The 14,186-nt window shown below is 36.3% G+C and overlaps 1 protein-coding gene across 1 annotated transcript in view; it reads left to right on the forward strand.

Annotated features, from left to right (window-relative positions):
• The window catches only part of ADAMTS19 (ADAM metallopeptidase with thrombospondin type 1 motif 19), a 273,564-nt gene that overhangs the window by 45,836 nt on the left and 213,542 nt on the right, over positions 1-14,186 (forward strand). The window contains exons 3-6 of the mRNA XM_047731597.1: positions 634-799; positions 8,948-9,120; positions 10,777-10,860; positions 11,543-11,700. Of these exons, the coding sequence (XP_047587553.1) occupies positions 634-799; positions 8,948-9,120; positions 10,777-10,860; positions 11,543-11,700 (581 nt within the window). The remainder of the gene's footprint in view (positions 1-633; positions 800-8,947; positions 9,121-10,776; positions 10,861-11,542; positions 11,701-14,186) is intronic.

The following is a 14,186-nucleotide window of genomic DNA, read 5'->3' on the forward strand; positions in this document are numbered from 1 at the left end:
TTTACAGTTTTTAGCTCTCTGTCTACAATTGGCTAAGTTTAAAAACATGGCAGTATATGACTTGAAACATGCTTGTGTAAGTGATGATTCATTTTTTTTCATTCATTTCATTTCATTCATTTTTTTCTGTACTTTACTGAGCAAAGTTTTTAAAAATGCTTAGTACATGGTTTCAGGAGTATTTTATATAATAATTTCAATGCAATGTCACCTGCCTTTGGTTTGACATGTTACATGAATCACTTTATTAAATAATGATTGTCGGGAAGTTGGACTATGTGGTACATGCAATTAAAAACCGTATTGGTCTTCTATACATGCCTACATGTAAGTGACCCCATGGGTCTCCCAAAGTGAGCCTTTAACCATTCCAGAATTTTTACTGTGCATCTGTTGCTGGCATCTAGCCTCCCACCCACGCAGTCTAAGTCTAACTAAATGAAGTTTATGCTAGTGCAATGAAGTGCACTAAAATGGGAAGACAGTTACCTCTTAGTGGCGTTCCTGAAAAGGCTTCACTAGAACGTATGCATATATGTGAAAGAAAATAGAGTGTGTGTGAGTAGGAGAGCCTAGAAAGAAATTTATCCAAATAGTATTTCTTACATATCTTTTTATGTTATATATTTCCAGATGGGATTTATACAGCTCAATGAGGACTTCATATTTATTGAACCACTCAATGATACAATGGCCATAACGGGTCACCCACACCGTGTATATAGGCAGAAAAGGTCCGTGGAGGAAAAAGTCACAGAGAAGTCAGCTCCTCACAGTCATTACTGTGGTATCATTTCAGGTAATGCCTTCTCCTGGAAGGGTTTCACAAATATGCAATGTGAGAAGAATATATTAAGATTTTTTTCTCTTCCCTTTCTTTCTGTCTGTTTGTCTGTCCATCCCTCTATATACTAGTTTTATACTTTTCTCAAAATGTGGAATCTCTTCTGGTCAATAACTATTAAATATATTGATCTTACACTTCTCTTTTAGTCTTCTGCAAAGTGCCACATTTTAGTGTCAAAAAAAGGAACTCCAGAGGGACTTCAGAGATTAATATGTAACATGCCCTATATCTCTTTCGAACGGTGGAATGTTCCTCATGGTGTACTGTTTACCTCACAGGCATAGACATGACATCAAGAGAATTCCCGATCTCCTGAAACTGAATACTGTGAGCTCATGGCCTTATTTTAGTCCACCTCTTTGAGCCCATCATAGCTATCTTTACTTCGACCCGATGCCTCTTCTACTTCTTCCTTCTTGTTCTTATTCTTGTTCTCCTTCCCATTCCCCTCCTCCTCCTCCTCTTCCTCCTCCTTCTTCCTCTTCTTTTAAATTTGGCCCAAATAAAATTATCTTGGAGGTTAAAATTAACAGTGTAATAGAAAGAAGAGTAAAGATTTATTTCTTTGAATTTTATTCTCAGTATCAGAATACCTTCAATCTGGACATTTCAGAAGCTCATAAACATTTCCGACCATCAAATCCTAGTCTCTGCCAGTTCTGCACAGAGATAAAATGGGGCTGACTGTTTTGTGCACTTTCTTACTTACTTTGGCAGAGATCTCTGTGTTAGCAAGAACGGTAAGGAAAATGGATGATTTCTGTTATGAAAGTAGGATCCGAAAGTAATAGCCAACACTCAGAAAATAATTAGAAGTGTCCCTAGGAAAAATTGTTAGATATCTAATCCAGACATCTTGGTGAATAGTCACTGGTAGGAGAAACATTCCTAGTTAGAATCTGAGGAAACATGAATTTAGTTAGAATTTTGTTGTAAAGACATAAAAAATTGACTTGCAGATTTAAAATTAGGTGTCAGTAGAGTGAGGGCCAAGATACCAATTTGAAAGTTGGTTATGGTATTTGAGGCTAGTTTTGGTCTATGACTTTTGACAATTAGTAACATTTACAGCAGGCATAGGTTGCTCCTATCATCGCTGGCTTACAGTGTTCAGATTCAGGAAGAATTACACTCTATTTCTGTTTTGGTGTATATATCTCAAATTAATCCATGATTTCTGTTTTCTTCCATGAAAACTCATGGTATCAGTCTGTATGGCAAGCATCTTCAGAGCGGGTTAAGTAGATCTCTGTGCCCCTCTATTCATTCATTTAGTTAATTTAAGTAAGACATATTCCTCTTCTCTCTTCAAAGAAGTATATAGACACCAAGGAGATAAAACTGCTGAACAGAAGTCATAGTGTTATGACCAAGCCAAAGAAAGTCTCTTGTGTCGACGAATGATAGCAGCAACACCTTGAATTTAGTCCATTTAAGGAAAATGTCTTGTATGAGTTATACTAACAGTCTATGCTGTGTGACTTCCAAATCGGAGTAAGTTCTAGCTGTTGTAACTACCATGAACAGGATGACACAAAGCAGGCTTTGTGTGCCATGGTGCGTAGAAGAAAGACTTCTAGAAAATTCTTAATTTTAATAGGTTTACAAAGCATAAATAAACAGTTACTATTTGGCAAACATTGCTCATGAAGTTTCTTATTGTGTTTATTTTGAAGGCATGACGGTTCGATATTAATTGACCAAACTATTTGGGTCAGGCACTTGCATGCAAGGAGTATTAAGCTAGCAATTGGGTGATTCACTGAGTTTACCTATTTTCAAATACTTTTTAAATTTAGGTCTAGAATTTAAAAATGGCTTTAAAAATAGCAATATGTGAAATAAAACATTGATTTACTTATATCAATTTGTCTAATTGTAGCTCTTCCCTTTTTACTTCAGATCAGGCTGATGTGTTAACATATTAAACCCTTGATTCAGCTTTGGATAATGTTGCAGTATTTGCCTTCATGCCGAGGAATGAAAAAGTTTCCTTGTATTCAAATTGGTCCTTGCACTAGTCTCATTTATCATTTTAATGCCTTCGTATATTATGTTTCTGTGTACTGACTTCATGAATATTTTTTTCTGAACAGAAAACTTTATCCTTTAGGATGACTTTGTTGTGTCCTTCTATAGAAGATAATATAGAGAAGGCACATGAGGTTGAGAGCCAGAGACCCCCCTGGATCCAAGGCATAGCTCTGGTTTCATTCCAGCTCAGTACTCCTTGTCAATTCCCATAAATTCTATGGGAATTTTAAAGATTTTATTTATTTGTTTTACAGAAAGAGAGAGATCACAAGCAGGCAGAGAGGCAGGCAGAGAGAGAGAGGGAAGCAGGCTCCTCGCAGAGCAAAGAGCCCGATGCGGGGCTCGATCCCAGGACCCTGAGATTGTGACCTGAGCTGAAGGCAGAGGCTTAACCCACTGAGCCACCCAGGTGCCCCGGGAATTTTATTTTAGCATAGTTGCCACACAATGTTATATTAGTTCCATGTGTGCCACATAGTGATTTGACACTCTGTACATTATTCAGCACTCATGACAGTAAGTGTAGTTACTTTCTGTCACTATACAAAATCAGTACAGTATTATTGACTATATTCCCTATGCTGTACTTTGCATTTATTTTGTAAAGAAGTTGGTACCTCTTAATCCCCTTCCCCTATTATTCCTATTACCCTGCACCCTTTTCCTCTGGCAACCACCAGGTCATTCTCTGTATTTATGAGTCTGTTTGTGGGGGGTTTTTGTTGTTGTCATTGTTGTTGTTGGTTGTTTGCTATTATATTTTATAGATTTCACATATATGTGAAATCATATAGTACTTGTCTTTCTCTGTCTGACTGACTTATCTTAGCATAATGCCCTCTAGGTCCATCTCTGTTGTCATGCATGGCAAGATCTCATTCTTTTTTATAGCTGAGTGCTAGTCCATTGAATATATATATAACATCATCTTCATCCATTCATTTTTCCGTGGACACTTTGGTTGCTTCCTAATCTTAGCTATTGTAAATAATGCTACAGTAAGCATAGGGGTGGGTATGTCTTTTCGTTTTCATTTTCCTTGAGTAAATACCTAGCAGTGTAATTATTGGGTGAGGTGGTATTTCTGTTTTTTAAGTTTTTGTGGAACCTTATACCGTTTTCCACTTTCCAAGCTCCATAGCTTCTCTGTTTGTAACACAAGCACTACCAGTCACTTTGCAGAGATACAGAGCTAAATGGCGCAGCTCTTATTCTTAAGAGGAAACCAGTGTATTATTTTAGACAAACTGGTAAGTGAGTAATTATGCTGTAGTATGATAAGGACTCTGACAGGGTCAGTACACAAGAAACCATGCATCTGATATCAGGTCCTGAGCCGCAAAGATCAAGTAAAACTTATCTTGATTACAGACTTACATCTCTGGGAGAAAGGGGAACCGAGTGTGCGGATTCTGATAATAGACTTCGGAGTCTCTGCCTGTGTTCACAAACTTATGCTACCACTTTGTAGCTGTGCGACTTTAGAAAATGGACTTTCTCTCTCAAAAGCTTCATGTTACAGTAGACAGAATGGGGATAGTGATATCTGAACCTCAGAGCTCTTGTCAAAATTAAATGAGACTATGGCAGAAGGTGAAACACTCGTGTGAAATTTTTAGTGCCTGTTGTCAGGCAGGGAAGAACATTTCAGGCAAAAGGAGAAATGCGTGCAGAAGTATGAAGGCAGGAGACAGCATCAGCTGAGGGAGCTGAAACCAAATGGCTGCAGTATGGACATGAGATACAACTCTGGAAAGGTAGTCATGAACTGGATGATGAGGGACTTCACTATATGTGCTGTGATAAGGATTTTATAGGGGAGCAAAAAGGTTTAAAGCAGGCAAGTGACGTTAATATATATTATATAACATTTTAGTAAAAACTTGTACGTCTAGGACTCACTGTTGCAAGGAGGTTTGTAAAACTGAAGAACACCGATCAATTTGAGCGGGACATAGAGATCCCCTCTATTCTTAGAGCTAACTTCACCAGAAATGGTTTCCATATGTCATCCTTAACTGTTGTGGAGACTACTGTCACTATGTGTAGGGCATTATGGAGAGCACACATTGAGCATTGGTGACCACACATTTTAAAATTTCTTCACTAACTGGAAGCGTGTGCTATCAACTTTGTTGTTTTCATGCATGTGTATGGGTAGAAAATGGTCTCAAGATTCGGGAGATGAAAAACAAGCTTAGCGTAGTTGATGCAGACAATGAAGCCATCAAAGAACGCAACTTAATAAAAAGATTACTTCAATATGCTTGATTCATACACAATGGTTAACTTGTATGATGGAGTCTACCACTTAGTTGAGATTGTTAAGAAACATTCTAGGATGTTCCATGTAATCTATTTAAATATAACTTGCAAATAAGGGTGTAGCACACTGGCAGATTAGAGCTAGCACAGCTGCCCCTAGCTGGGGTAATAAAGGAAACAAACTTTTTTCTCTGTTTACCATTTCTTTTTACCATTCTTGCTATAGTTCAGAAGCCCCCCATTTTATAACTCTCCCCTTGGTTTCTTCTCATCTTATTTTTCTTACATCTCTGTCTCCTCTGTGGGCATATCTTGTTCCATATGTACATCCCCTAAATGTAAGCATTTCCTCAGGTTTCCTCCTTTTCTTTCTGTTTCTTGCACCACACGCTTTCCCAAGGGTGATGTAATCCAAACCCATGCGTTCAACCTCGCTTATACACTGATTAGTTCCAATCCCCAGTTTAACCTCTCCTGTCAGGTGCTTAGTCACCAGTACTCAGCTATCTCTTAGACACTTCAGACTTACTCAGTCTAAAATGGAACCCATCATCTTCTTTCCCAAATTCTTCTGCTAATATCCTCTGCCTTCTATCTGCCTAGTCACTCAAAAATAAAATCCAAACAACCTCCCACCCACCCCTGCACAAACCAAAACAAATAAAGACAGTAACAAAGGAGAATAATTCTAACAACCTCCCTTTTCTTCCCCTAAGTCTGATTAATTTTACTTGTGATGATGTCTGCTTTCTAATATTTTGCCTGTCTTTTCATCCTTTGTCTTCCTACTGTTGCATGATTTTCACATACAAGGTCAGTGACATATCCTTGTAAGAGAGCTGCATATATACTTTCCTCCTATAGTTAGTTCATTTGGTGTTGACCCTGCCAAGACAAGTCTTTTCATCTACTTGTAGGAATATCTCCTACTAAATATTGTAAGTGTATATAACAATATACTAACTGTGGATAGGTTTGTGATTATGATTAGAAAAACTACAAAATTCATTTCTAATTGTCATAGACCTCAAGATACAGATAAAACCAATTTCTTATGTTGTCTTTCATCAAGGTCTTTGGTTTTAATCACTAAATATGGATCCAGTAAGTACACTTCTAACTCTGTAGTCCTGTTGCAGATGGCTACTGTTGTTTTTGTCCTTGAGCATCATCATGTTTCATGATATAATGCTTTTTAAAAAATTATTAAATAGGGCGTGTTTGCATTTGTTTTATAACACTTTTGTTACCTTAGTTAACAAATTCTTTCTGATAATTTGGATAAAACTGTTCATTAAATAGACTTTAGTCTGGGTCACTGCTAGTCAGAAAAGGAGAAAGTGTAAATAATGAAGATATCTCAGAACAGTAGAGTTTCCAGCAAAGGTAGTGGGATCCAGTTCGTGTTAGATTTCAGAGATAACTCAGTCAAGCCTAGAAGACAGTAATAGAAGGAAACCAGTGGTACAAAAATTCAAGGTATAAATTAATCCTGGCACCATGGAAAGATGTTGGAGGGCAAGAAAGGTAGAATAGATAGTTTGCAAAGTAGAATGGAATAGTCTTGAATTGGATTGACAAGCCAGGGCTTCAACCTGGAACAGGACTCAAGAAAAGCAATTTATCAGATGCCACCATGATGGACTAGAACTGTGAGTTCTTTGAAATTCAGAACAAAGTTAGGGACATCCAGGAAGACATGGCCAACTGAACACACATGTTTATCTCCACAGGACTCTACTAAACACCCATGTTTACTTCTAGGGATTCCGTTAAAATTATAGTAAAGAATATAGTAAAGATGTTGGCTCCCAAGTACAAGTTTTAGAAAAGAGGTGATAAATAAATAGCAAGGAACAGAACAGGTAATCAGTGATTTAACCATGCATTGTGGAGATGGTTGCCCAAGTGTAGAAATTTATTAAGACTAATTGAATTGTACACTTCAGTGGCTCCCTGTGTTGTCAGGTACATATCTCAATAAAGATGTTAAAATAAGAAATTCATTATTGAAGTATCACATGCATCTGTATGAATTATGTGTCCAATGGCTGAATTTTCCCAGAATGAAGATGAAAATTTCCCAAAATTTTCCCATGTAGTTAACACTCAGATCACAATATGGAAAATATCAGCACCACAGATGTCCCAAAATACTTAACTGTCCTGACATCTAACGTCACATCTTCCCAGCTTCTGTTTCTATAAATGGAAGCATACACCACCTACTTTTCTGTAATTGGCTTTTTTGCTCAGCATTATGTTTTTGAAGTTCACCCATGTTCTTGCACATTGCAGTTATTGGTTCAGTTTCCTAGCTCTGGAACATTCCAGGTCTGGAACATTGTATGAATGAATAGGCCAAAATTTTTCATCCATTATATTATTGATGGTTATTTGAACTATTAAAATACTACTGTGAATAATTTGTACATGTGATTTGCATGCATTTTGGAGGAATAAATATTTTAGATCATTGGTCATTGGGTATGCAGGTGTTCAACTTTAGTGGCTACTGCTAGCCAGTTTTTCAAAGTGTTTATCCTAATTTAAACTCTCAGCCTGTATGTGTATAGAACTTCCATTTCTCCCCACATTCTTGTCAACACTTAATATAATCATCTCTTTATTTTAGCCATTCTGGGGATTTTAGGTAATTTAACTAATTGTGGTTTTAATTTGCATTTCCCTGAAGACTAATGAGACTGAGCACCTTCTCATATGCTAATTCACTATTTGGATGTCTTTTCTTGTGTGTGAGAAATGTCTGTTCAAGTCTTTTGCCAATTTTTCAGTTGGGTTATCTGTTACTGTTTTAGAATAGCTTTTAATTTATTATGGAAAAGTATTGTAACTATCTTCTCCCACTTGGTGGCAAGCTTTTCATTCTGATAGTGGCATGTTTTAATAAACAAATTTTACATTTTATGCACTTAAATGTATAAATATGTTTATTTGTGGTTACTGCTTTTAGTTGGCTCTGTTTGAAGAATCTTTATTTCCCCGAGGAACTTCTACTGTGGGATCCTGATGGAAGACAGAACCAAGTCTTTTGTAACCCATGCATAATGTTTTAGTAATTAAGGGTCTCTGCCTGAATTGAGGATGTGTGAGGCAATCACTTAAAGCAATTTCTTCAAGTAGACCTTTATTTTGTCACTGGTTTCAAAAAGAAAATTGTGATTTTTTTTTATTGGGTTATTTTATTTACTCTGTGCTAGAAATTTGAGTAATGCGATCTTATTATAAGACATGAACAACACTAGATGTTACTGTTTTTCACTTTATAGATGAGGAAACCAAGCCTACCTGAGTGGTTAGTTTCCCGAGTGGCAGAGCTAATAAATGGTAGATGTCTGGTCTGTTTGATTCCAAAGTCATGCTCCAAAGCTAGATGCCCTTTTAGAGTTCATGTTGCGGGGAACTTCTTTGTTTTTTGCTCACTACTGTATTACGATCATCATAATTTGGTATTAAATAAACACTTTTTAAAATCACTGAAGAGGGGCACCTGGGTGGCTCAGTGGGTTAAGCCGCTGCCTTCAGCTCAGGTCATGATCTCAGGGTCCTGGGATCGAGTCCCACATCGGGCTCTCTGCTCAGCAAGAAGCCTGCTTCCCTCTCTCTCTCTCTCTCTGCCTTCCTCTCCGTCTACTTGTGATCTCTCTCTGTCAAATAAATAAATAAAATCTTTAAAAAAAAATAAATAAAAAAAAAATAAAATCACTGAAGAAATAGAAATTTTTTTTATTCACTTTGCCAATATGGAGTTACACTGGAAAATCCATTTCTCTGTTGCAGATAAAGGAAGACCTAGATCTAAAAAAATAACAGAAAGTGGAAGAGGGAAACGATATTCATACAAATTACCTCAAGAATACAACATAGAGACTGTAGTGGTTGCAGACCCAGCAATGGTTTCCTATCATGGAGCAGATGCAGCCAGGAGATTCATTCTAACCATCTTAAATATGGTAGGCAAACTTTAAAGTGCGCTTGGAATTTTTTCAAGAAAACTCTAAGGAAGAAATGCGTGAGTATAATGAAATTCTTTAAAAATTAACTCATTACTGTTCCTTTCTTTTTATTGACATCAGTTAAAAAAAATGCTTTGGGTATGCCAAATTGCTCCATCTCAAAAGATATCAAAATAATAATTCTCATCTTCTAGTAAAAGAAACCATCCTTATTGTTGATTTTGATGTGGCAAAACTCTCTCTTTTCTTTCTTTGTTTATGCCCTTCTTTTCATTCTCTTATAAAAGAACATTTGCTGAAATTAGAAATGTTAGATTTTTTGTATGCATGGCCCCACCCAAAGTACTGTACATTATGAGGTAGAACAAAAGGGAGGCTTGTAATCCACTGAGCTCTTAACTAGGTATGTAAAATTTGATGTCAGATGTAATACTAGTTTATGAGTAAAACCTAATAGCCGTTAGCTCAGTTTTTAATCAGCTGGATCACACATAGCTTAGTTCAGTTAACAATTTCTGGACTGCAGAAATCTAGTTTGTACCTAGCATCTTACAGATGTTTACCACCAAATGAATCCTTTGACTTAATTGCCTACCCTGTTGGTTAAACCTCCTGCAAGGCAGAAATAGAAAGTTGGAGTGAAGAGTGGTTCTTAGGTGAGAATGAACATAAATAAAAGCCAAAGGCAAATGTCCATTTATGATTACAGTTACCATGTAAGGCAGGTAGGAGGCCCTGATTCAAGGATAAATATATGATGTTTCACAAAACTTTTTACTGTTTTTGCTTATTCTTACCATTTGGTTTACTTGAGTGGTGAACAGATTTTCCCACCCTTCTGTCATTTCTATGTTCAGCTATTTCCAGAGCACTCGCCAGCATTCTGGTACCGGGTAGACTAACATAGCCTACCAATTTCAGTTTCTTCAAAGTAGTTCTAGATCTGAAAGTAGGGGTTTGGTTTTATATTCTATTACAAATTAAGTAAATACTAAATCTTACAAAAAATCAAGGTACCACATAAAAATTCATCTGGCTTTCCAGCATTGCTACACACACCATCCTTTGGGAAAAACAGTTGTAAATGAGGATCTGATACCATTAATCAACAGTGGCCTGTGAGCTTGTCTTCCTGGGTAGCATTGAAGAGAAGAGCTTTGAAAACCTTTTCCTTTTTGGCAGCTAGCTTGGGGAGAAAAAAAGAAAAAATACTCCAAGGAACGAATCGGGAGGTGGCATAAAGCAGGCTCAGTTTTCAGGACTGTTTCTCAGAAGAAAGGAGGACACTGGCATTTTGTGGTCTTAAGAAAAATTCTAGGGTTTGGTTACTAAAATGCTGTCTTCAGTATTGTGAAAGGCCTACCTTCCCTCTGTATCCCACTGAAATGCCTACAGAGTTAAGGTTGTGATGAGTATCTCAGAAGGCTCGGTCTAAATTTCTTGGTATTTAAAATGAGTTACCCAAATTATTCTTGCCTATTAAGCTAACTTTAAAATTACTTAAATGTTTTTAAGTTGGGATATATATATATATATACATACACACATATATATATCTCAACAAAATTGAGACTTCTCCCATGTCTGGGCTTTAAGAAATATAAATATGATTTTCAGTTTTATTTCAGGATTTTTATTTTTATTTGTTTTTAGGTTTTTAACCTTTTCCAACACAAGAGTCTTGGTGTACAGGTCAATCTTCGTGTGATAAAGCTTATTCTGCTCCATGAAACTCCAGTAAGAAAGTCTTGAGTTTTTTGTCCTATTAAGTGGGGTGAGAAGTTGTGTTCAGGTACTTTTAAGTAAAGTGAATGTGAAGAGTGTGCTTTTTATTGACTTGAAAATCCAGAAATATGCACGAAATCCCTTAAACTATACATGAAACTGGCCTTTAGATTTGGTTAATACCTTGGTTTTATTCTAAAAATGGAATGTTCTTAGTTTCCAAGGTTCCTGACAACAAACCTTAACTTTCCAAGATGTAATTTTTAAAAGTGATTTTTAATGACGGTTTTATTTTCTTATTTAAACCTGTGCTTTTAAAACCTTTTCTTATCTGTAATTCATTTTAGAGAATATTCTGTGGTACTTTTTCAGTATGCTGCTTAACTAGAACTTTGGAAAACATTTGTTCTTAAATTGTAGAAATAATTAAGTTATTTAAGTCTCAAAGTTCCACATTCTTAATTCACCTCTCTTCTTTTTCAGAAGAGCATGGAACATATTTTGTAGTTATTGTACCCTCACAAAGTTTCAAGATTTTTAGCTCAGGCTAAATTAATTCTGAATGTCTTCCAGACTCTAATTAATGTTGTTATGGTCAGCAGTCTGCTTTAGTAATTCATGATGTCTCCTCAGTTTTTAGTTTTTGGTATATCTGAGAATAATTTGCCTTAAAGTGAAATATCTTCTTTTGCAGGCAGATCTATACATTGGACACCATGGAGAGAAGATGCTAGAGAGTTTTTGTAAGTGGCAGCATGAAGAATTTGGCAAAAAGAATGATATACATTTAGAGATGTCAACAAGCTGGGGAGAGGACATGACTTCAGTGGATGCAGCTATACTTATAACAAGGTAAATTTTCCAAAGCCAATTAAATGACATTCTTAATTCGATGGCTGTGCTGTTAATCGGATTAATTTCTTCAGGGAATGCTTTTATTCCTGGTTTTATGTTCCAAAAAACTTTTGGTATAATGATTTTTGTCATCTCCCTCAATTTATTATAACTGATTTCTGAACAGTCACATTTTGGGTGGCATATTGACAAAATTTTTTGCTAGGTAATTCAGAAAAGATTTTTACTCTCAATTTCCAATATGAAGAGAAAGCCTTTGGTGATGATAAGTGAATTTTGGTGGAACTTCAAAATGATGAACCTTCACCTACACTGTGTGTTTTTCAGTCATCACCATATGGACAAAGCACCCAATATATTAAACTCCACAATTAATAAACTCTCTGGTACTGTCTGAGGAAAAAGTTTCAATTAAATCTCTAGCTAATTAATTTTTGGCTGCATTGTGAAAGTCTATACCACTAACACACATTTGTAATGCAGCATTAAGGGTAAATATAAAAAGGTGAAATAAGTAGCAATAATATACTCTATATGAGTACTCTATGGTAGAAATAATAAGTTTCTTGCTTAGAACTACTAAAACTGAATAGTAATTCATTATTCTCTGGCAATTTAATTTTAGTATCAATAGTATCGACATTTCACATCACGGAATACACAGTAACATCTAAAACATGATTTTCTGTAGTGGGTATATTAACTTCATGATAGTTTATTGGTGCAGAATTATATAAAAACTATCTAATGATAAATAATTTATAAAGGTGAGAAAAATACACATATAAATACAACACAATCAGATTTCTATGTCCAGCTATGTAAGTGGGCCTGCTACTGGACTTATACAATAAACCATGATAAAAATGGAAGAATATTAATGAGGCAAATGCTTTAGTCAGTGGAGCATGAGCTATACCATACTGCAATCTCTGAAAGAAGGAAAATTTATTAAGTGAGCCCCACAGTCAACCCAGCTTTTTGCCAGGACAATTCTTTGGTAAAACAAGCTGGGATCTAGGTAGAGCACAGTGGTCCTGCGGAGCGTACCAGAGATGAGGGTCCTATGCAAGGAATGGTGCCAAGAGGTCCATGTGCAGACCATCTGTAAGTACTTTGCAAGGCTGGTCTAAATATATATAGATAGAAACTTTCCAAAAGCATCAGAGTGCTACAACGATGCAAGTTAGATTTTTAAAAGATACTAGGAGTTGAGTAGATTCAGGCCACAAGAGTGAAGCAACCTGATTAATACCTTGCCATCACTTCTGATATTTAGCTGAGAAAACAGAAAGGTTGAGCCTTCGTAGTAGGGACCTTGATCTGAAGAAATGTCTGCTCTGACCTACCCTAACAAAGCCTGAAACCAAGCACCTATAAGATATTTAGGGAAGATAGAATTTGGAGGTTGAGTTCCACCAGTTTACAAAAGCTTGGGAATTATGTTGAGATTTAGATAGATCCTCCCTCCCAAGGAACACACTCAAACCTTGTCTAAGTTCAGAGTGACCTGTCAGTAATTGAAATCCCTTCTAAAACTAGAGTCAGCCCTCTTCAGAGGAAGATAACAGAATATTGAATCTTTATAGCATTATTATCTACAGTGTCTCAAACATAATAAAAATAAGCCAAGCAAAGAAACATGAAAATGTGACCATGGTCAAGGAAAAGTAGTCAATAGAAACTCATCCTGAGATAGTTCCACATATTGCATTTACTGATCAACATGTTGTAATTGGAATCTCAACAGAAGAGAATGAGAATGGGTAAGAAAAATTATTTGAAGATGTAATGGCAAAATTGTTTCCTAAATTGATGGGAAAATAAAACAAAACAAAACCAAAAACCAAAACCACAACCCTTATAGGCCTAGGTGTATCTTAGGTAGATGAGTGAAAACCAGAGATACAGAAAATAAGTTTTAAATTGGCCAGAGAAAGAGAGAAGTTACATAGAGGAAATAATGTTAAGATCGATGACTGACTTCCTATCGGAAAAAACATGAGTCAAAAGACAATAAAAATGGTATCTCTAATGTATGGGGTGGAGGGGAACCCTATCAACAAAAAGTCTCAATGAACTTTTTTTTAAAGACTTATTTATTTGAGAGAGACAGAGAGAGAGAGAGTGTGGAAGGAGGGAAGGGTGAGAGAGAGAACCTCAGGCAGACTCCCTGCTGAGCATGGAGCTCAATGTAGGGCTTAGTCTCAGGGTTCTGGGATCATGACCTGAGCTGAAATCAAGAGCTAGATGCTTAACTGACTGAGCCACCCAGGTGCCCCTCTCAATGAATTCTTCAACACACTTTTTTAATCTATGAAATGGTATCTTCATGCACATACACACACAAAAAATCTACAGCTGACATCATACTTAATGGTAAAAACCGAATGTTTCCCATTAGGATTGGAAATGAGACAAGGATGCCCACTCTTATACTTCTATTCAGTTTTGTACTGAAATCAGAGCCAGTATAGTAAGGT

This window comes from Lutra lutra, chromosome 5 (genome assembly GCF_902655055.1).
Source record: "Lutra lutra chromosome 5, mLutLut1.2, whole genome shotgun sequence".
Classification (NCBI taxonomy): domain Eukaryota; kingdom Metazoa; phylum Chordata; class Mammalia; order Carnivora; family Mustelidae; genus Lutra; species Lutra lutra.